The 23,706-nt window shown below is 32.7% G+C and overlaps 4 protein-coding genes across 5 annotated transcripts in view; 2 read left to right on the plus strand and 2 right to left on the minus strand.

The window, feature by feature from the left end:
* Positions 1-23,706, plus strand: part of LOC125823752 (uncharacterized) — a 297,644-nt gene that overhangs the window by 233,582 nt on the left and 40,356 nt on the right. The gene's annotated exons all lie outside the window — the stretch shown is intronic.
* Positions 608-3,248, minus strand: LOC125823720 (protein NRT1/ PTR FAMILY 6.4-like). The gene is made up of 5 exons (XM_049503092.1): positions 3,158-3,248; positions 2,948-3,068; positions 2,650-2,867; positions 1,778-2,319; positions 608-1,679 (listed from the first exon to the last, which is right to left on the minus strand). Exons 1-5 carry the CDS (start codon positions 3,158-3,160, stop codon positions 785-787), a joined length of 1,779 nt encoding a protein of 592 aa, XP_049359049.1. The 5' UTR covers positions 3,161-3,248; the 3' UTR covers positions 608-784.
* LOC125823579 (uncharacterized) lies at positions 12,949-14,013 on the minus strand. Its single transcript, XM_049502936.1, has one exon. The coding sequence runs from the start codon at positions 14,011-14,013 to the stop codon at positions 12,949-12,951; it is 1,065 nt and encodes a 354-aa protein (XP_049358893.1).
* Positions 18,845-21,754, plus strand: LOC125823713 (putative late blight resistance protein homolog R1B-17). The gene has a single exon (XM_049503084.1). It carries the CDS (start codon positions 18,875-18,877, stop codon positions 21,668-21,670), a length of 2,796 nt encoding a protein of 931 aa, XP_049359041.1. The 5' UTR covers positions 18,845-18,874; the 3' UTR covers positions 21,671-21,754.

Here is a 23,706-nt window from a genome sequence, read left to right on the forward strand (position 1 = left end):
GTAATTTTTTACATATCGATATGATGAAAAAATACATCGTAAAATGTTAATCAAAGTTTTTATCATTTGACTTAAAAAGAAAATATCATGGCAACTAAAAGTGGATAGCTAGGAATACTTCATTTATTCACTTTTTTTGGCTCATTTATGTTGTTTAGACTAATTGTCTAATGAATTGAAAAAAATATATTTAAATTTCCAGTATAATTTTATTATTGATTTAATTTTAGATTCGGATTTTAATTAAATAAATTTATCCATCCAATTTTCTGGCTTACCACACCCAAATTCTTACTAATCTTTGCTTTTTTTTATATATATATTCATCAAATTTATTTTTCATGAAAAAAGTCAAAATTTCAAAAGTTGAGTTCTACGAAAATAAAATTATAAAAAGAAAGGTAAATCCTAACCACATTTGGATCCTAGGATGCGTGATTCGATTTAGTTGAAGCTCCCGGCTCTGGACACCAGGCAAGAAACCAGAAACAAACCAAGAAAGGTAGCCAAGTTCACATTTTTCTTCAAAAACCACAACTTTTCTTGCACTATGTCAAAAATACACATTTGTGCTTATGCAAATGATCATATATCTGCACTACAATGTCCTGCTTTCATTCTTTACCTCAAAACACAAACCTTCTGTCTACAGAGAAATACTACACAATGTCACTGTGAAAACGAATACGAAGTTATAGTACAAAGTACACTAGAAAAGAATGAGGCACTTCGAAATCCTATAAATAATGCTTAGACATTGCTGGTCTGTATATGGCAAGAGCATTTAAACTTGTTCCTTCTCTGCATCATTAGGATTCTTTTGCGTGTTGTCAATGCTCGTATCGTTCCAATTCTTGAGCTCTTCTTCCGAGTCTTCAAGAGTAGTACTAAGATGTTGTGTCTTGTACTGATGTCTCGTGGAGAAAACAAGGAACACGAAGTAATTGAGCACTCCGAGTACTGCTAGCATCCAGTAGAAGTAGTCTAGCTTACCGTTGTTCAAGTTGTTTTTAAGCCAGCTTCCGTTTGTTACCTTATGTACAATTGACACTAGTAAGCTACTAATAAAAAATCCCATTGAGAGCGTGCTGAGGAATAACCCGGTGCTCATTGATTTCATCCCTTCTGGTGCTTCCCTGATGAAGAATTCGAGTTGTCCAACGTAGGCAAAAGCTTCACCAGCACCAACAATGAAAAACTGAGGGACTAACCAAAATGCACTTATGCTATAATTGTGGTGTATCGCGTTTTCCCTTCGTTGTTTCTCAACAATAGCTGCAGCTACCATACCAACAATAGATAGTATTAGTCCAATTCCAACTCTTTGAAGGCTTGTGAGTCCTTGTCTATTGCCCGTGATCTTTCTAGCTATTGGTACGGTGACTCTTTCGTTTATTGAAGTAAACAAGAGTATAGAAATAAAGAGAAAGACGGAAAATGAGCCTGCTGGGATGCCAAATTTGCCAACATTTCGATTCATGAAGGTAGCTTGCTCGATACTGAAGGTGTTCATTTGAGAGTAGACAGTCCAAAAGAGTATACATGTAGACCATATAGGAATCAACTTAAGAACCATTTTCACTTCTTCGACTTGACTAACCGTTGATACTATCCATGAATTGATTCTGTTTTCATTTGCAACTGCATAATCATCAAGAATCGCTGCCTTGTCTAAACACCTGTTGATAACAAGAACACATTCATTAGCTTTTGTTCTTATGTCAGATACTTTTAATGGGAAATATACGAGTTTGGTCCAACGCGGACAATATCTCACCTCAGCATTTTTGTATGTGGTACTTTAGCATTGTGATATTCATTCAAGAATCCAGGATCAGAAGGGTGAGAAAATTTCCTCTTTCTCCAAGCCAAGATCAAAACTCTCCATATGATAGTCAAAGGACTTCCCTCTGGCTTCTTAAATCTATACAATGATGTTCCGCCAAGCAAAACCGCCACAGCTAGTATCATTGTGCCAGCTGATATACCATACCCCCACCCCCTTCCAACATTGTCTTGTATATACACTAGCACTGTCACAGCAAACAAAGATCCAAGGCTAATGCAGAAGTAGAACCTGTTAAAGAAGTATATCATGGCCTTGTTCTCTTTAGGATTCGACGAATCAAATTGGTCTGATCCAAAACCAGACACACTAGACTTGATCCCTCCACAACCGAGTGATATGGTGTATAATGCTGCGTAGAGGAGAGCAAGCTGCTGCCCGCTGGCTTCGATGCAGTGGCCTTTCGATCTTGAGTCGCATACGGGAGGCTTCATACTTGGGATGGATGTTGCAAGTGTCAACAGTGTTACTCCCTGGTTATAGACACAAAGAAGAACATATTATGTTACTTAAAAAGGCAAGTTTACACTCTCAAAAGTGTTGAAGACATAAATCAAATAAACCAGAAGTGCGCTCTCTCTGACAGTTTAAGCATCTATTTATACTAATCAAACAAATTAGAAGTTTACTCTCTCAAATAACTTAACCATCTAAGATGAGATAGTCACACAATTCTACTTGGTATCAGAGCAGGTAGAATACTGCAAGAACTTCCATGTGTTTGTTTCAATGTAAAAGAATCAAGCTCGCAAGTATCATTAAGTGAAACAAAAGGTATGCTCTCTCTAACAGTTTAAGCTTACCACAGCGGCTATGCAACCAAAGGTTGCAATAGTGGCATAACGTCCAAGTTTAGCATCAGCCAAGAAACCACCAAGCAGTGCAAGAAGATTGAGTGTTCCCATGAAATTAGTAACAATGTTGGCAGAATCAGAAGATGGAAGATGTAAATCTCCAACCAAGTAAGTCACCAAATTCATCGATATCCCCATAACACATATTCTTTCTGATAACTCTGTACCTGAAACAGAACAACTAAGTTAGACACTATAACAAACATTTTTGCCATGATCAAGAAAACAACAAAGTTAACTAGCCTACCTAGAATAAGCCCTGCACCAAGCCATCCTCCGGTACGCGATTTATCAACTGGATTTCCACGAAAATCGACTAGACCTCCATCAGTTGAACCATCTTTTTCAGCATGGTTATGAACCAAAACCTGTGATTGAATGATTGAATTAAAGAAAGATAACATAAGACACCATAACATGAACAATTTATCTACTTGAAATGAGTTTAGGATATTACCATTGTTAGTAGAATTTTTTATGTTTACTAAGAGAGAAAGGAGATAGAAGAGGATAGTTAATTTGTGGAATAAGCAAGGAGGGGAAGGTATATATTTATAAAGCAAAAAAAAATAGAAGAAAAATGAATGAATGATTAGGCAAAAAGTTTTAAAAAAAGGTAGGCATCTGTACAACAGAATTTCATGTTAAATATCTTTATAGATCATAAGGTAACTAACTGACTGATTGAGATATGATTATGTGGTCAAAATATTAACAAACCCCACTTAGATATAAGATTGAAAAATGTTATTTTTCTTTGATCAGAAAGTGCTTATCTCCACAGAAAACAGCATTATTTGGACCATATTGTAAGTTTGAAAATTTGGTGTTATCTCAAATAGGTGTTGTAACATGTGGATAAGTGGGAAAGAAATTTTGTGGGCAGCACTTCGGATCAATTGTAGCCTTCGAAACTCGGACTATCCTTCTCTAGTTAAATACCAGACTTAGGTCGCACAACATACATATACTAAGCCCTAGGGCGGTACGCGGACCAACCTTAGCTTGAATGTCACTTTATCAGGATTCAACTTGTTTGAAACAAAAACATAGTTATTACCATTGGATTTGACTTGGGAAAAGTGAAAAAAAAAAAGTCTTTGATGGAACTATAAAACAGTTAAGTGTTTTAAGATAAAATTACATACAAATAAATATGTCACACCTCTTTGCTACTAGACAAATGTGTATAGGAATATATGAAGCATCAATTCATGGATGAAATTATTTCGTGTGGTATGTCTCTAAAAAGTATGCCGACTAATCTTTTAATTTATTTCGGATGATCGAGAAATTCGTCTTGAGTTCAATTTTTAGGATCAATTATGCTTTTGAAACTCAAGAATAATAGTTTCGCTCCTCTACCTTTTTTTCACTTAAGTACCATGTATATAGTTCGCATGGAGCATGACTCAAATATGTGACCTAAGTCATAAGTCCCCCAATCTTGATCACTTGAACTAATTAAGCCCTATAAATGCATGTGAACTCAATATTTTTTGCTTATATCCTGTTTAAAAATTCACTAAATAACTATAAATATTTGATGTTAACTCAGTTATTATTAAGCAGAATACATAAACGTACCATTATTTTGGACTCGGCTGACATATATTGCCTCCAACTTTGAGCATGCATAAATAAACAATTAATCTTGTAAGAAATTGAATATACAGATACATGTATGCTACGTGTCATATACAAATCAGTTCAAGCCTATCTCACTTGAATTGACATGTAGGACGTCACATAGTATGTGTGTGCGTCCACTTATTCATTTTCTACAAATTTAAGTCTCTACTTATACATATCTAAAGTTAAAGCACATAAATATCACCAGAGGTCAAGATAATGGCACACATTTATGAAGTTGATATAGAAAATTCATAAATTTCAAATCTTGAACTGTTTCCAAAGAAACCGTGTCGGCAATTATAAATCATGGCTAGCTACGAATGGAATGCATCCAGCAATACACAAGCGTGTATATCTTGAAAACATAAACTTTATCATAAACACTGAATCTATAAAAGAAAAGTGATTATATTGTATACTTTTTGGATGATTTTTGGTCCACCATCATATGAATTGATTGGTCAATTATATTATTATATGTATGGTCATCAATATGATCATCTTTTTTTCATTTTTCTTGGCCAAAAGTTATTTGTCTGGATATTCCTATACCACTACTAGACCCTTAAACACTGTATTTGGGTCCCTTCTACTAATTATAGCACACATGACACATGTATAATGCTATCTTTAGTAATTTGGAAGTAGCCACATTAATGGTATTTTACCAAAAATATCCATCCTACTCTTGTTACCTAATTAGTATTTTTTTTAGAGAATACAACCAAGAAAAACTAAAATTAGTTGAGAAGTTCGTTGTTAATCTATTGTTAAACTAAATTTTGGTTCGTAGCTAACGATTTTTTTTATGATCAGTAATTAATCTATTGCTAAATAAGATTAGCGATGGATTTATTTGTTTTTTGTTATACAATTTGTACGTTGCTAATTCTTCTTTTTAGTAGTTTGATAATAATTGGATATGTACTTCCTCTGTTTTATATTAGACATAATACATAAACAGACACTTAAATTTGATTTTATCTGACAAGTACTTCAACTTTGAGAGTGCATATCTAGACATTTTAACTTGGTCTCAATTGACAACTAATTAAGCATTCCAACTCGTCCCTACTGTGTCTAGTGAACACCCAATGTTGACGTAGCATTATTTTTTGAGGTGGGTAGTAGATGATCATTTTGTAATTTAGAGTTTTCTACTAACACAGTGGAGACGGTTTGAGGTGTCTAGATATATATGCATATTCAAAGTTGAAGTGTTTATTACTTGTTAATTAACTTTGACTAACTTTGAGTGTCGGTTCATGTATTACAGCTTTATTTTGTACGTTTTTGTTTGACTAGCACAAAGTTAAGTTAATAAGGAAGACTTTTGAATTCTTGTGGTTCTAAACTTAAAATATGTATAATGTAAAAAAAATGTTCGTTAAATCTCGCAGGGTCTAAACATACTAAGTGAAATATTGAAAATAATCATGTTGGAATGTTGTCTCGATAAATGAAATCTTATAATATGTAAATTCAAATTTAATTAGACTCTAACATGAATATCAGACATCGGACGAAAAATCCAAAAAAAAGATAATTTCTATATACAAAACTTGTATAAGTAGTGCATAGTCGGCATCGTGCACTAGTTCCTTGCATATTTCTTTGCTACTTTTAGAAGTAGACTCTGTCTTTTGCTGCTTCATCCCTATTTATGACAAATTTTGTATGGTATGTTTATCTCCAATATTAGCTCCATTATCATATTTGTTTGCTATTTTCAGGCCATTATTTGGCGCGGATCGAAGATGTATCTAGAATTTTAAATCAATAGTTATGTTGTTGAGTATATATATCATTGTACTCGTTAATATATACTTTGTAATAGTATGTTTGATTAAGAATTTAGAACGGATTTATCTTGCTCAAGCGGGTCACGATATCAAATTTTTTAAATGGGGAACAACAAAACCAATATATAGAATTCGTTTTTGAGGTAAATTGACATAAATAAATATGTTTATTTATTCAAAATAAATAATTATATTTATTCAAAATAAAATAATTAGGTATTGAGTCTATCATTTGACACTATCTATTTGAAACCGTTTTGAAATGGTACTCCTATTATTGAACAAACCTTAAAACTCTTGAATTTGACTAATTACTCAAAGATTCATGTGGACTAAATTAAATGACATGTCATATTTTGTTGGCTAAATTTTAATAGGAATATAGGATAACTTTTGAATTGATATTTGCTCACATATATTTCAACCTTACAGACAACATATTATACTGTGTTCTAACATTTGTAACAATAACTTACAAAAAAAAAATTAGTTTAATAACGTTTTCTTATAAAAATTTTAATTTACTCAACAGATATTAGACCGTCGTACCCGAAAAATAATTTGACTTTATCTAATTTTTTGAAAATATCAGGAGTTGTGCCTATCTTGTAACGTTTTTATCATTGTTTTCTACTTTTTTGGCTTTTTGGCCGTCCAAGTCCAATTTAGGATTTTATATAACAATAATATTAAGTGCAAATCCCATTATCATTTTGACCACTCAAAACACATCCACACAATTGATTCAAATTCAGCCAACAATCAAAAAATCAAAAATGCACTTAGAACCTTACATTACAATTGGACTATTAGTATGTAACTGTCAGTCACGCAAAATTTTACTTAATGTTCATTTATATGTCACAATACGTGTTTGATTTTGAGATTTGTGAAGTTATAATAAGACCTTACTTTGTATAGTATATGTGGCGGGGATATAGTACTCAAGGGAAATGCGGTCAATTGAATCCCTTCTGTTGAAAAATTACACTTGCAATACAATTTATTTTCTTTTATTTGTTCATATATTTGTAAACTTTTTGAATCTCCTTGACTTTAACGAAGTTTACAGTACAGTAACAAAATTTATTTTAGATTGTAAGTTTGAAATCTCTTATTAAAAATTTTATTCCATAATATATATAGAATTTATTTTACGAAGTATGTCAGATGACTCCACGTGAACCAATGTGTCTCCACCACTTGTATATAGTGGTGTTAATTATTAAAGCAAATGTATTATTATTACTTTTCTTGTTTCTAGCTAGTTACCAAATTATTGATGGCTAGGAAGACTATAGAATTGAAAGATTTTTTAGAGTGCCTTGGCACCACACACAAATAAATGAACCTGCTTAACTTAACCACAAAATTAGTCAAATTTGAAGTGTATACTCTCAAGAAATTAAAATGAGGCAATTAGATGTTCCTTAGTGAATATGAATAGTCAATTATTAGCCAGCCATTAAAGTTTTTTTTGTTTTTTGTTTTTTTGGATTATATGTCATGCTAATTGGATAACCTATGCAATAGGACAATGAGTTGCCCTTAGATTGTGTCCTCTTATTTAAAAGGTGATCATGTTATAAGTTGTGAGTTCCTATTGTGATCACAAGTTGAGATTATAGTGATAATAATAAGAGGATTATTGTCAGATATTTATAAATATTTAGTGATTTTCTTAATTTATAATATATGTCTGGATATATAAAAGGTTTTGAATTTATGTGAATCTGTAATCAACATAGTAGATCCACCCTTGATTCAAATGATTTGGGGATCTCTGTGGGGCACTTAGGATTTAATTTGTGTTTTGCATTACTGTGCTTTTTTTTGTATTATGTGTAGTCAGGTTCTTTATTTTACATAATTTGTTTGTTGTTGTTCATTTCTATGTCCCTTTTTTTTTAAACTGCTTTGAAAGGTTTTATTTAAGTCGAGAGGGTCTATTAGAAATAATCTTTCTATCTCATGATATAGGGATAAAATCTACCCACACTCTATTGTCATCATTTTTCACTTGTGAGATTATGATATATTATTGTTGTTTATAGTTTAAAATTATAATTTTACACTATCTATATTGTTTTATACCCCCATTCAATGGTTATCCAAAATATTCTCCCGGCCCCCTTGCCATGCTTTGACAAAAAGCTCACATTGTAGTACTTTAAGTTTAAGAAATTTTTGAAGTTTATGATTTTAAATTAAAGATTTATTGAATAATGTACCAAAATGTGGTCTTAAATAATTTTAATTATGAAAAATTAAAATTAAGGATTTGCTAAAAGAGAAAAAAAGATAATTTTTTTAAATGAACTTAAAAAAATAAGATAAATAAATTAAAACGACCGAATCGTATACTTGTAACAAGTCACATATCGTCTAGTGCATGTTACTAATTGTTATAGAAAGTTACATGCGATTGGCTCCAAAATGATTTGATAGTGAAATTTTTATTTATATTATGTTATGTTATAATACTATATAGAATTTAAATTTCAAGAAAATAAATTAATTAATATGGATATATGCACCTTGTTCACAATTAATTATTATTTATCTATCGTAATTTGTGTGACATATTTTTCTTTTTAGTCAATCCAAAAAAAAATGTCACCATATCTTCTTATATATAATTTAGAAACAATTTAACTTAAAGATTCTTCTTTACCTTTAATAAAATTATTTATATTCACACAAATGATCAAAGTGTTGTAAAATGAGAGCAAAATATAATAATACTAAACAAGTAAGGAAGATAAGTGGTGATGGAAAATATAAATCTCTTCAAGTGTGTATTTTCTAAGAGTGAAGATTACCTTTTATAGGATGTTTAAACCATCCTTTTACAACATTTGACAATACGTTACTATAATAATAAATGGATACATTACGTTAGGATAGATTAGGAGAAACATCCACACAATTAAGTGGATTTGTAACACTCCCCCTTGGATGTTTATAGATAATGTGCCTCGTTAAAACCTTACTAGGAAAAATCCAATGGGAAAAAGCCTAGTGAAGGAAAAAGAGTACACACATCTTGTAATACGCCTTGAGTGTTGCCTCATTAAAAACCTTACCAGGAAAACCCAATGGGACAAAACCTTGGCTAAGGGAAAAAGAGTGCAACGCGTATTTTACTCCCCCTGATGAAAAATTTATTTGATATCTTGGAGACGACGCATTCCAATCTTATATCTTAGCTTCTCAAATGTTGACGTTGGCAATGCCTTAGTGAATAAATCTGCAAGATTATCACTCGAACGAATCTGTTGAACATTTATCTCACCATTTTGTTGAAGATCATGTGTGAAAAAGAACTTAGGTGAAATATGCTTTGTTCGGTCTCCTTTGATATATCCTCCCTTTAATTGAGCTATACAAGCAGCATTATCTTCATACAATATTGTTGGAGTCTTTGTTTGTACAGAAAGACCGCATAATTGCAAAATGTGTTGAGTTATTGATCTCAACCATACACACTCTCGACTGGCTTCATGAATGGCTATTATCTCTGCATGATTTGAAGAAGTAGCAACTATTGTTTGCTTCATCGAACGCCATGATATAGCTGTACCTCCATATGTGAATAAATAGCTTGTCTGAGATCGAGCTTTATGTGGATCAGACAAATAGCCAGCATCTGCATAACCGATCAATTCTGACTTGGATGCATTAGAATACAACAATCCCATATCAATTGTTCCTTGAAGATATCTGAATATATGCTTAACACCTTTCCAATGTCTTCTTGTTGGACATGAGCTAAATCTCGCCAATAAACTTACTGCGAAACAAATATCTGGCCGGGTATTGTTGGCTAGGTACATTAGTGCCCCAATAGCACTAAGATATGGTGTTTCATCACCAAGAATCTCTTCATCCTTTTCTTGAGGTCGGAATGGATCTTTATTTATATCGAGAGATCTCACAACCATCGGGGTACTCAATGAGTGTGATTTATCCATGTAAAATCGCTTCAAAACCTTTTCAGTATATGTTGATTGATGGATAAATATTCCACTTTTCAAATGTTCAATCTGAAGGCCAAGACAAAATTTTGTCTTTCCAAGATCTTTCATTTCAAATTCTTTTCTTCAAACACTCAACGGCTTTTGAAAGCTCTGTAGGAGTTCCAATGATGTTCAAGTCATCAACATAAACAGATATTATTACAAATTCAGATTTTAACCTTCGTATAAAAATACAAGGACAAATAGGGTCATTCTTATACCCTTCTTTTAGCAAATATTCGCTAAGACGATTATACCACATTCGCCCTGATTGTTTCAATCCATATAAGGATTTCTGAAGCTTTATTGAACAACTTTCTTTTGAATTTTCATATGCTTCAGGCACTTTGAGTGCTTCAGGGATTTTCATAAAAATATTGTGGTCTAGTGAGCCATATAAATAGGCTGTGACAACGTCCATTAGATGCATTTCAAGCTTTTCATGAACTGTCATATTTATTAGATACCTGAAGGTAATTACATCTACCACAGGAGAATATGTCTCCTCATAATCAATGCCAGGTCTTTGCGAAAATCCTTGTGCCACAAGTCGTGCTTTATATCTTACGACTTTACCATTTTCATTGCATTTTCGAACAAAAACCCATTTGTACCCCACTGGCTTGACACCTTCAGGTGTTCGGACTATTGGTCCAAAAACTTCACGTTTTTCAAGTGAAGCCAATTCTGTTTGAATTGCTTCCTTCCATTTTGGCCAATCATTTCTCTGTCTACATTCATTGACAGATATTGGCTCCAAATCCTCATCTTGTTGCATTATTTCAACTGCAACATTATAGGCAAAAATATTATCCACCACAATATTATTTCGATTCCACATTTTTCTCGTCGAGACATAATTTATAGAGATTTCCTCATTCTCATTATTTTCTGGGACATGGACCTCTTCTTTGGTGTCATCATTTATTATGTCTCGGAGCTCTTCATGCGCAATTGCCTCCATATTATGATCATCTTGATCATTTATTCCTTTCCTTTTCCGAGGATTTTTATCCTTAGAACCAATTGGTCTACCACGTTTTAAGCGTGGTCCAGACTCATTTGCCTTAACATTTTGTCCTATCGGGACATCAACTCGAACTTGAGCATTAGCAGCTGGGATATATGATTTAGTAACCCGTGGAAGGTTAGTAAATGCATCCGGTAGTTGATTTGCAATATTCTGCAAATAAATTATCTTTTGAACTTCCAGCTCACATTGATTTGTTCGAGGGTCTAAATGAGACAGTGAAAGTGAATTCCAATCTATCTCATTTCCCAACTGCTTTTGTTCTCCCCCTAATGTTGGGTATACTGATTCATCAAAATGACAATCAGCAAACCTTGCCGTAAATAAATCTCCAGTTCTAGGTTCCAAATATTTTATAATAGAACGAGATTCATACCCAACATATATCCCCAACCTTCTTTGGGGACCCATTTTTGTGCGTTGTGGTGGAGCAATTGGAACATATACCGCACAACCAAATATTCTAAGATGGGAAATGTTTGGCTCCTGACCAAAAACCAATTGTAATGGGGAGATATCATGATAACTGGTTGGCCTTATGCGCACAAGTGCCGCTGTATGCAAAATAGCATGCCCCCAAACAGAAACGGGCAACTTTATTCTCATCAACAATGGTCTAGCTATTAATTGTAGACGTTTAATCAATGACTCTGCTAAACCATTTTGAGTATGAACATGTGCAACAGGATGTTCAATTGTTATTCCCGTGGACAAACAATAATCATTAAATGCCTGAGATGTAAATTCACCAGCATTATCAAAACGAATTGTTTTTATTGCATAATCTGGAAATTGTGCTTTTAACCTTATTATTTGAGCCAACAACCTCGCAAAAGCCATATTGCAAGTTGATAATAAGCACACATGTGACCATCTTGTAGATGCATCTATCAAGACCATATAATATTTAAATGGTCCACATGCAGGGTGAATAGGTCCACATATATCACCCTGTATCCGTTCCAGAAATGCAGGGGATTCCATCCCAACCTTAGCCACTGATGATTTGATAACCAACTTTCCTTGTGAACAAGCAGCACAAGAGAATTCCTTTGATTGAAGAACATTTTGGTTCTTCAAAGTATGCCCATGTGAATTTTCAATTATTTTGCGCATCATATTATAACCGGGATGACCTAACCGGTCATGCCAAATGATAAAATCATTAGAACCAGTAAACCTTTTGTTTACCACGGCATGTGATTCAACTGTACCAATATTTGTATGGTACAACCCAGAAGAAAGTGCAGATAATTTTTCATGCACAGTTTTCTTCTCTGCAGTTATTGTAGTAATATAAAGGTATTCAACCTTTCCTTCATTCGCAGTCTCAACATGATAGCCATTTTGGCGAATAACCTTGAAACTTAACAAGTTTCTTTGAGACTTACTACAATACAATGCATTATCAATTACCAATAATGTTCCTCCAGGTAGTAATAAGGCCGCTCTTCCAGAACCCTCAATCAATTTTGTACTACCGGATATTGTATTAACATATGCCTTTTTCATTACCAAATGAGAGAAATATTTCTTTTCTCTTAGTATCGTATGAGTTGTGGCACTGTCCAGAAGGCACATATCTCCATTACTCATATTGGATCCAACTGAAGACTGGAAAAATTTATTTATCTTCATAAAAATAAAAATACATAATAAGAAGTACGAAATTTAACATCTTAAGTACATAAACTTTAATGAAGACATTAAAAATACATAAAAAAAAAAAACATTATTCATTTCCCAGTTCAATTGTCAATCTTCAGTTGCGATCCCCAAAGAAGTCCTCAGCTTCTAGATGAGTAATATCATCGAGCCCATCAAAAACATCATCTTTCAATGCTAAATTCGCCTCAACATTCTCATCATATTTTTGAAAAGACCCTGCCTGAGCATTATTTTTGAGAGTCAAATGTGACTCCACTCGGGCATTAGAAGAGGAGGCACCACCTCTATTCCCTTTCCTTTTAAAGGAATTTTGATACAGCCTGACAAAATGCTCAGGTGCCCGACATTCATTTTTCCAATGACCTTTAAGGCCACAACGATGACAGTGATCGCCTTTGCCTTTTGAAGGATTATTTTGAGAACCCATATTGTTCTCCCTTTTGTTATGACCACCACCTCGACGATTATCATATCGTCTTTTGCCTTTGCCACGTCCACGCACAATATTATGGCCCCGATTATTTTGTCTTATTTCAGACTGGCCGTGTGCTTCTACCCCGTGGGCCTCCGGTAATGGAGCACTTCCAGTGGGACGGGCTTCATGATTTTTCATTAAAAGGTCATTATGTTGCTCAGCCACCAGAAGGCATGAGATTAATTCAGAGTATTTTTTAAAACCCTTTTCACGATATTGCTGCTGTAATATCATATTGGAGGCATGGAAAGTAGTTAGTGTCTTTTCCAACATGTCCTCATCTTTTATAACTTCCCCACATAATTTTAATTGGGAAGTGATTCTAAATACAACAGAGTTATACTCAATTACAGTTTTATAATCTTGAAACTGTAAGTGCATCCACTCATAATGAGCCCTTGGCAATACAGTTGCCTTGAGGTGGTCATACCTCCCTTTCAAACCTATCCATAATTCAAGTGGATCTTTCACTGTTAAGTATTCAACCTTCAGGCTTTCATCAAGATGATGACGAAGGAAAATCATAGCTTTCGCTTTATCCTGACTTGATGCCTTATTTCCTTCGATTATACAATCACCAAGACCCTTAGCGGTAAGGTGAATTTCAGCATCAAGTACCCATGACAAATAGTTCTTTCCAGAAATGTCAAGTGCCACAAATTCAAGCTTTAACAAATTCGACATGATGAAAACTATCATAAAATAATTGAGTTAATATTATGATGTTGGTTTGTTTATTATAAATGACAAATTAATACTTTAAATAATAAAGTATATTTAGAGTATAAGTTAGTAGCATAAATAACATAACAATATAAACTTGAAACGTATTGATTATTATGCCTAGTAAAGTATCATAATAATATCTAAAGCAAGTTCTGAATGCAGTAATTAAATCGTTGATCAAAGACTTATGTAAGTCCTATTAGATATGTTATAAACATATAAATTAATGTATACCTGACTCGAAAAGAAAATTGATCAACTTTTAGGAAAAAAGATAATTCCGAATTAAGTAGGTTTTAATTTGGTTAGAGACTCGTGCTGATAACGTGTTGTAAAATGAGAGCAAAATATAATAATACTAAACAAGTAAGGAAGATAAGTGGTGATGGAAAATATAAATCTCTTCAAGTGTGTATTTTCTAAGAGTGAAGATTACCTTTTATAGGATGTTTAAACCATCCTTTTACAACATTTGACAATACGTTAGGATAGATTAGGAGAAACATCCACACAATTAAGTGGATTTGTAACACAAAGAAAGTTTTAAACCACAAATTTCAAATTAAAAGTCTTTTTTTTTAAAAATCGATATCAAATCATGAAACGATGTCACATAAATTAAACTAACAAACAGGTATATGCACCTTCCAAGTTAAAAACTATTCAACGGAAGTATATTCTTTTTTGTTAAATCCAGATCCTTTGTCAACAAAAAAGTAGCAACACATAAAATCTTGAGTCATTATAATATTTGTATATATAAATATATATCGACTATTAATGCAATTATTTGAACTTGGCATTATATTCCAACTTTGAAGGTATAATTCGTATCTTTTCTTCCTAATAATGGAAAAGTGTTAGGTATAATGCGTTTTAAATATATACGTGTATGGTAGTCCCTCACTTGATATCTTTTTAATTATTTTCCATTGAAAAAGGGTAAAGTTTAAAGAAAAGGACATGCATTAAATTATAATTATATTTTGGTTCGTCACTTGGTATCTGAAACTTATTTTAAAAGTTTGACTACTTTAAATTTATACTCGAAGATCCTACTTTGAGAGTAAGACATTCACTATCAAAATCTCTCATTAAGAATAAAAGAATACGCATCACTCCACACGTTAATCGTTGATACTAAAGGGAAATTGTTGCAGAAAAGGAATTAAAGGAAATTGAGTGATGTGTTATTGCTATTGAATTATTGAACATTTTGAGATCTTTGCCATGGAGGAATTAACATAACACTTCTAGAATCTAAAAGCACTTTATTTTGAGACAAAGCTACATTATATATTAGCTATTATTTAGCTCTATGTTGGGACTTTGAGAATCTCCCAATATAATACAAAAAGAAAAACAAAAATTAGCGACGGATCGGATAAATCTCTCGTTAAACAATAAAATTAAACTCCTTATTAATTTTATTTATAATGAACTAGTGATAAATTATCAAAAAAATCTAACAGATTATTTAGCCATATATTTTCATTTTACGCTTTCATAGAAGTTTTTCTATTTTTGCTTTCTTAATAACTTGAACCCTTTGATATAACTATAGATGATCAATGAATTTTATAGATAATCTTTTTAAAGGTATATTAATATGTCATCTCAATATAATTATGCCACCTAGCACTCCCTTTATCATCTTTGTTTAGTCTTTTTAACACACTTTGTGCTAAGTGACCTTTTTATCAAGGTTGAATCATGAAATCATAATCTTTTTTAATTCTCTCTTTTCTTTTTCTATCCCTTCTCACTTTTTTCTTTTTCTTGATTTGACAAAAGTGAATGAAGGATATAAATATTCAAAGATATAGTGTTACATCTATCGATAAAATTTCTATGTTTCAATTTGTTTATCATATTTTAACTTGACATAAAATTTAATAAAATAACGAAGAATTTTGAATATTTTGATTATAAACTAAAGATATATTAAATTTATCAAAATATTTTTTAATCTTATGGTGTTAAATATGCCGTGTGGAAAGATAAAATAAAAATATTTAAAAGAAAAGAATTATTATTTTTTAGACAAATTAAAAAAAAATCAAATAATTGAAACATAGAAAGTAATAGATTATTTGTCACACCTTTTGAAGAGTGTTATAAGCTTCTCATTTAAAAACTTAAATCGCACTTTTATTACTTAATTATATTTTTAATATACTCCCTTACGTTGACGCAGGGGTTTGATTATTTCTTACGAGTAAAACATGTGAAAAATTATTTTTCGTAATGAGATTTGAATTGCCGACCACTTTTTCTCTAAGAATATCGTATTGAAGTGGTGTGATTATTTTATTTATTTATTTTTTAAAAAAAAAAAACTTTTAGAGAAGGTGTCTTTAACAGCACCTTCCTAATGAATCGAGAAAGTGACGAAAAAACCTTATTGAAATATTTCTCGATAAAAATAAATTAGTATAGAAGGAAGGAAGTAAAATTGATACGTACACGTAAAGATAGAATTGATCACCTTTCATATCAAGTCATTGAAGTGAGCATAAGGGCGGCTTAAGGCAAAGACTAGTAAAACTTTAATTTAATTTTGACCTCAAAAATCTTGAGGTCCAATAATTATTGGTACTTAGTAGGTTTTGTGGTCTAATTTTCTTTTAAGAAAAACATTGAATTTTGTATGGATTGTACTGGATAATCTAAATTAGAAAATAAATCGACGTTGAAAAGCTGATCTAAATAACTATTCATCAAATTGATTAAGTTAAAAATAGTCTATGAATATTATGTATATAATTAATATATATACTAATTTTAAAAATGGTGAATCTGGTCGATTATTTGTATAAAGACTCCAAAATAGTTAGAAATTTGCTCACTATGTCCTTGAGAACAACATTTAAATGATGTACCCATATACAATGAGCAGGAGGTGTAAATATTTTCACTTTATTGAATAAAAATTTGGGACAAGTACATACGTAGTCATCTTGGTGAAATATTGACAACTAGATGGACACATAAAATCAAATATCATATTATAACCGAACAAAAGAAAAATATTAATCTGAGCACCAGCTGGATGTGTGTATATATACACACACACATCCAGCTGGTGCTCAGATTAATATTTTTCTTTTGTTTGGTTATAATATGATATATATATATATATATATACTAGTGGCATAATATATAAATATGACCCTTAACTTGACTTTAGCGGATAACTATGCACACCCAAGCCCTCGGCCTTTCTAGGGTTGGGTTGGGTTGAACATTTTCAAGCCCTTCCAAATGAAGGATGGCCCACCCTCGCCCATCAAATATCTTGGCCCACAAGGCTTGAGCCGGGTGTAGGGGTGAGCGTTTCGGTTCGGGATTATTAAATGTTGGGTTCGTTTATTCGGTAATTGTAGTTAAAGTAGATAGCAAATACCAAGTTTTTAATTTCGGTTCGGTAATTCGATAATCGGTAAATTAAATTTTGATGTCGGTAATGTCGTATTGAAGTTGTAGCGTCGATTGTATTACAAAGTAATTACTATTTTTTCAATCATTTCTAATTTTTTTTTATGTCGATGCACGATATAACAGAAGATCAATATGTAAGAAGACATCAAGATAAACAAATTAATACAACTAAAATACATGTATTTTGGGTTGAATATGCTCATTAACTTTCTTCTTTGGAATTGTACTAATGAGTAATAGACATGTTGATGTATGATCTTCATTAAGTAAATAATTTGATATTCGGGAAATATCAAATACTAAATGGTACTAATGTCTCATACCAAACCTAAACCCAAATCCAAACACCACAATTTGAAAATTCCAAATTTGAATACCATACCAAATACTCAATTATCAAATACCAAATTACCAAAATTTTTGATTCGATTTGATAATTCGGTTTTGATATTTTATGTCCAGTCCTAACCGGGTGGAGCTAGGCCGGTCCTTTTGACGACTCTAGTGCCTACTATTATCAACACACAAAAGAGAGAAAGAGAGATATGGATTGTGTTATTACTCGAGGGTTAGGTCCTCTATCAAGAATCAGGAGTCGAATTTTGAATTAATATTGAAAAATTAATATTTGAAACTTGAGTTAGAGTGAAAAGTCAAGTGTGAAAACGAGTTTGGAAAAAATATTTTCTTACTTTACTTGAACTCCAAATAAATGAGGCCCAAAATGTCAACAAAAGACTTACAAATACTGCCAAAAGTCATCAGATCAGTTCTTTCCTCACACAAGGTTCATTCAGTTGCCGGAAGTGGTGCTAGCAGGCCGGAAATACACTTGAGCAAAATTTCTAGCCCTAGTTGTGGCTACAAAGGTATGAGGAATAACTTGATCTATTATTATTTTACAATCCAGTCGTTTAATTTTACTTGTCATACTTTGAACTTAGCATACAATCATTTTATATGAATATTTTATCATAAGACTTATATTAATTGATGTTCAGTATTAGATCGTGACAAATTATTTGGAGAATAAATAATTAATACTAAGGTTAAAACATGAAAAATAATAATTGTCTTTTTTTTATATATATATATGTTTAAAGTGACGACAACTACAATAATATTATCGGAGTCCTACGAGTGAGTTTGATAGAGTGTGCAGACCTTATTACTATCTCGTGGAGGTAGAAAACTATTTTCGAAAGACGCACGGTTCAAGTGTAGCAAATTCTAGTATAAAGAATAAGAAAACATAGCACTTTGTGTTTTTAGAATTGAGAATTTGTGGCAATTTGTCCATTTAACATACTGAGAGTGTTATTCTTTTGTGCAGAAACTCCCTAACTATTATCAGACACAAAAAAAGAGAAAGAAAGAAATGGCTATTGTTGCTATTAATTCCCTTATGATCACCATACAACAATCAATGCAAGTAACTGGATGTAATTTGCAATCGTTCTACGAAAAGCTTGAATCGTTGATAGCTATTATGGAGAAACCTTGCAGCATAACAGGCGATCTCGAGACATTGGCAAGCTTGGAAGTAAAAATCGCAGGGGTTGCATACAGAGCAGAAGATGAGATTGACGCTAAATCAATAGAAATTATACACGCAAAAACAGATACTTTGCGAGGGAAAGCTTTTTGGAAACTGTGTTGTTACTTGGAACAAGTGGTAGAACACATTGATTCCATCATGAAGGAGTGGATGGCAATCTGGGACGGGTGCAATAACATCAAAGATTTTATGATTGTCTTAGCATCAACCAAATGTTTTTTGGCAAAAACTGAAATGATACAAGGACTAGCGTTTTGGAAACAAGTGGTAGGACATATGGATTCTATGAGGAACAAGTGGATGACGAAGCAGAGCATGTACACCAAAAGCAAAGATGTAGAAGCACATAATTTGACTCTTGCCAGTACATCTCGACATTTCTTGGAGCATGAGAATACAATGGTTAGCCATGAAAATGAATTTGAGATGATGCAGGACCAACTTACTAGAGGTGCCAGTGATCTAGAAGTTGTCTCAATTGTTGGGATGGGGGGCATAGGCAAGACAACTTTGGCTAACAAAATTTTCTGTGACCCGTTGGTTATGTCTTGTTTTGATAAACGTGCAAAAGTCACTATCTCACAAGAGTATTGTGTGAGAAATGTACTCTTATGCCTTCTTTATTCCGTACGTGGAAAGACTGATGCTCAAACTTATGTGGAGCAAAATGATGGGCAACTAGCAGACCAATTGCAAAAGCTTCTAAAACGCGGGAGATACTTGGTAGTCATTGATGACATATGGACTAAAGGAGCTTGGGATGATATAAAACTATGTTTCCCAGATTGCAACTGTAGAAGCCGAATACTCATGACCACTCGGAATATGGAGGTGGCTGAATATGCTAGCTCAGGTAGGCCTCCTTATCAAATGCGCCTTATGAATTTTGATGAAAGTTGGAGTTTATTGCATGAAAAGGTCTTTGCGAAAGATTGTTTCCCCCCTGAATTTGATGAAGTTGGGAAACAAATTGCATTAAAATGCAAAGGATTACCTCTAACGATTGTTGTTATAGCTGGACTTCTTTCCAAAATTGGTAAAGCATTGGATGAATGGAAAAGTGTTGCCGCGAATGTAAGTTCAGTGGTGAGCACAGATCTTGATGTCCAATGCATGAGAGTATTGGCTTTGAGTTACCATCACTTGCCTCATCACCTAAGAGCGTGCTTTCTATATTTTGCACTCTTCCCGGAGGATAAATTGATTTTTGTGAATAAACTTGTGAAATTATGGGCAGCAGAAGGTTTTCTAAAGGTAGACGAGACGAAAAGCATGGAACAAGTGGCTAAACAAAGTCTAAAAGATCTTGTAGATAGAAGTTTAGTTTTCATCCAAAGGGTGAGTAGTTTTGATGGAAAAATAAAAGCTTGTGGAATGCATGATGTGATCCGTGAACTCTGCTTGAGAGAAGCTCGAAAAATAAATTTTGTGAAAGTTATAATGGACAATCAAAATCCAAGTGAACAAGCCAGACATTTTTCAACAAAGAGAGTTTGGATCAGTATCCAATCACAGCAATTGAAAATTGCTGTCAATCGGTTGTCTATGGTTCGCAATGATGATTCCTGCTCTATTCTCCTTTTTATTGATGATCCCTTTAGCTCAAGAATGATGCAAGCATTGAAGCGTTTCAAGGTACTAAGAGTCCTAGATCTTGCTTCGCTGTCGTTGAATACTTTTCCCAGTTGTATAGTTGAACTATTTCACTTGCGATACCTAGCTCTGAGTGTTTACTCGTCTACTAATGATCGAGGTATTGACATTCCACCATCAATAGCTAGCCTTCAGTATCTGCAAACTTTAATACTTAAGCCTCCAACATTTCTCGCATGGAAGTGTTCTCGCCCTTTCATATTACCATCAGAAATTTTCAAAATGTTTCAATTGAGACACCTCTCTTTAGACTGGAGTTACTTGAAGCAACATGAGTCTATAGAGAGGAGTTGGCTTCTGAGAAGTTTGCAGTGTTTGTCCGGATGGAATCCATTATATTGTACTTCTTCGGTCTTTAGACTACTTCCCAATGTAAAGAAGTTGCAGATAAATGGCATTCAAGAAGACTACATAAGAAGTAACAAGGACAAGGTCTTCCATGATCTTTGCTACTTAGATCAGCTTAAGGAATTGAAATTTAAGACGAAAAAGATGGCTAATGCAAGACCAATGTTTCCTACACTTTTGGTTCTTCCTCCTCTAGGTACATTTCCGAAGAACCTCAAGAAGTTAGCTTTTACAGGTACTCGATTGCATTGGGAGGATTTGGAGATTCTTGGTAAGTTGCCTAAACTCGAGGCCCTCAAACTAGGATATGATGCCTGCATTGGTACTGATTGGAAAGTAGGTGAAGAGGGCTTTCCACACTTGAAGTTCTTGCGATTGAAGCATTTGTATTTGCATAGATGGAGAGCTAGTAGTGATCACTTTCCACGACTTGAACGACTAGTCATTAACCGTTGTTGGAGCATGTATTCGATCCCGCAGGACTTTGTAGACATAACCACACTTCAGCTGATTCATATAAGTGACTCTGCAAAATCTGTTGGGAACTCCGCCAAGAAGATTCAGCAGGAAATTGAAGACAACTATGGAAGTTCTGTTGAGGTCTGTATCAGTTAGTCCTTTCAATTAAGCCTATCTTTTTAACTGATTTAAATTGTATTCGCTTGTCCAACTTATGAGATAGAACATTAACCATATCATTTCAAGTTAACGTGCCATCAGGCGACCACTTGTTTTCATCAGAGTATGTTTCAAAAGTAGTACAGAACTGTAGTATAACAAGAACAGAGATTTGCATTTCAGTATCACACTGAATGAGCAGATCAGTGTGCACTTTTACTGTCTGCAACCGTATTTTTGAGAAGAAAGAGAGACCTTTGGTGTTTTTGTTTGTTTATTTGACAGATATGTAGGCTTCAAACAACTAGCCTTAAGTAAGGAGGTCTTTTCCTTAACGTTGCCCGCGTGAATGGACGTCCAAGAGTATACGGGGCTACAAATTCCCCATCACATTGAATGCAGAAAATGAATCCAGGACATTGAAGACAACATTTTGATACCGAAAATGACTATAGCAGGAGTCTAGTCCTCCATGATCTTTGCTACTTATATTAGCTTGAAGATTTGAAATTTTAGATGAAAAGTTCATTAGAAAGAATACTACTTGAGCTAATTGATATAATATTGTTCCATATAACTAACTAGGCTTGTATGGCTTCTTTTCACTTGATTGTTGTTAGGCATAATAAATAAACATGACCCTTAACTTGGTTTCAGCTGACAACTATGACTTTTTAACTTTGGATGTGCACAAATAGAAATTTAAACTTGTATAAAATTGAACAATTAGACACATGTGTCCTATGTGACATAATACACGTAGGACACAAAATTGTCATGTAGGACGAATATGTCTATTTATTCAATTTTATAGATGATCTTTTTAAAGGTATATTAATATGTCATCTCAATATAATTATGCCACCTAGCACTCCCTTTATCATCTTTGTTTAGTCTTTTAACACACTTTGTGCTACGTGACCTTTTTATCAAGGGTTGAATCATGAAATCATATTCTTTTTTAATTCTCTCTTTTCTTTTTCTATATATCCCTTCTCACTTTTTACCTTTTCTTGATTTGACAAAAGTGAATGAAGGATATAAATATTCAAAGATATAGTGTTACATCTATCGACAAAGTTTCTCTGTTTCAATTTGTTTATCATATTTTAACTTGACATAAAATTTAATAAAATAACAAAGAATTTTGAATATTTTGATTATAAACTATAGATATATTAAATTTATCAAAATATTTTTTAATCTTATGATGTTAAATATGCCGTATGGAAAGATAAAATAGAAAAATATGTAAAAGAAAGAATTATTATTTTTTAGACAAATTAAAAAAAAATAAAAAAATAATTGAAACATAAAAGTAATAGATTATTTAATGTGTCACACCTTTTGAAGAGTATTATAAGCTTCTCATTTAAAAACTTAAATCGTACTTTTATTACTTAATTATATTTTTAATATACTCCCTTACGTTGATGCAGGGGTTTGATTATTTCTTATGAGTAAAACATGTGAAAAATTATTTTTCGTAATGAGATTTGAATTGTCGACCACTTTTTCTCTAATAATATCGTATTTGAAGTGGTGTGATTATTTATTTATTTTTAAAAAAAAAAAATCTTTTAGAGAAGGTGTCTTTAACAACACCTTCCTAATGAATCGAGAAAGTGACGAAAAAACCTTATTGAAATATTTCTCGATAAAAATAAATTAGTATAGAAGGAAGGAAGTAAAATTGATAGGTACACGTAAAGATAAAATTGATCACCTTTCATATCGAGTCGTTGAAGCAAGCATAAGGGCGGCTTAAGGCAAAGACTAGTAAAACTTTAATTTAATTTTGACCTCAAAAATCTTGAGGTCCAATAATTATTGGTACTTAGTAGGTTTTGTGGTCTAATTTTCTTTTAAGAAAAACATTGAATTTTGTAGATTAAAAGAATTTCTTTTGTTTCTTTCCAAATGATTCATGGCTAGGAAGATTAGTATTTGAGAGTACCTAATTGGCACCACAAGATTAAATGATCACGTAGAATTGAACCACAAAAATAGTCCAAAATATAAAAAGAAAACCA

This window comes from Solanum verrucosum, unplaced genomic scaffold, assembly GCF_900185275.1.
Source record: "Solanum verrucosum unplaced genomic scaffold, falcon-dt-bn FXZP01000093.1, whole genome shotgun sequence".
In the NCBI taxonomy this organism is placed as follows: domain Eukaryota; kingdom Viridiplantae; phylum Streptophyta; class Magnoliopsida; order Solanales; family Solanaceae; genus Solanum; species Solanum verrucosum.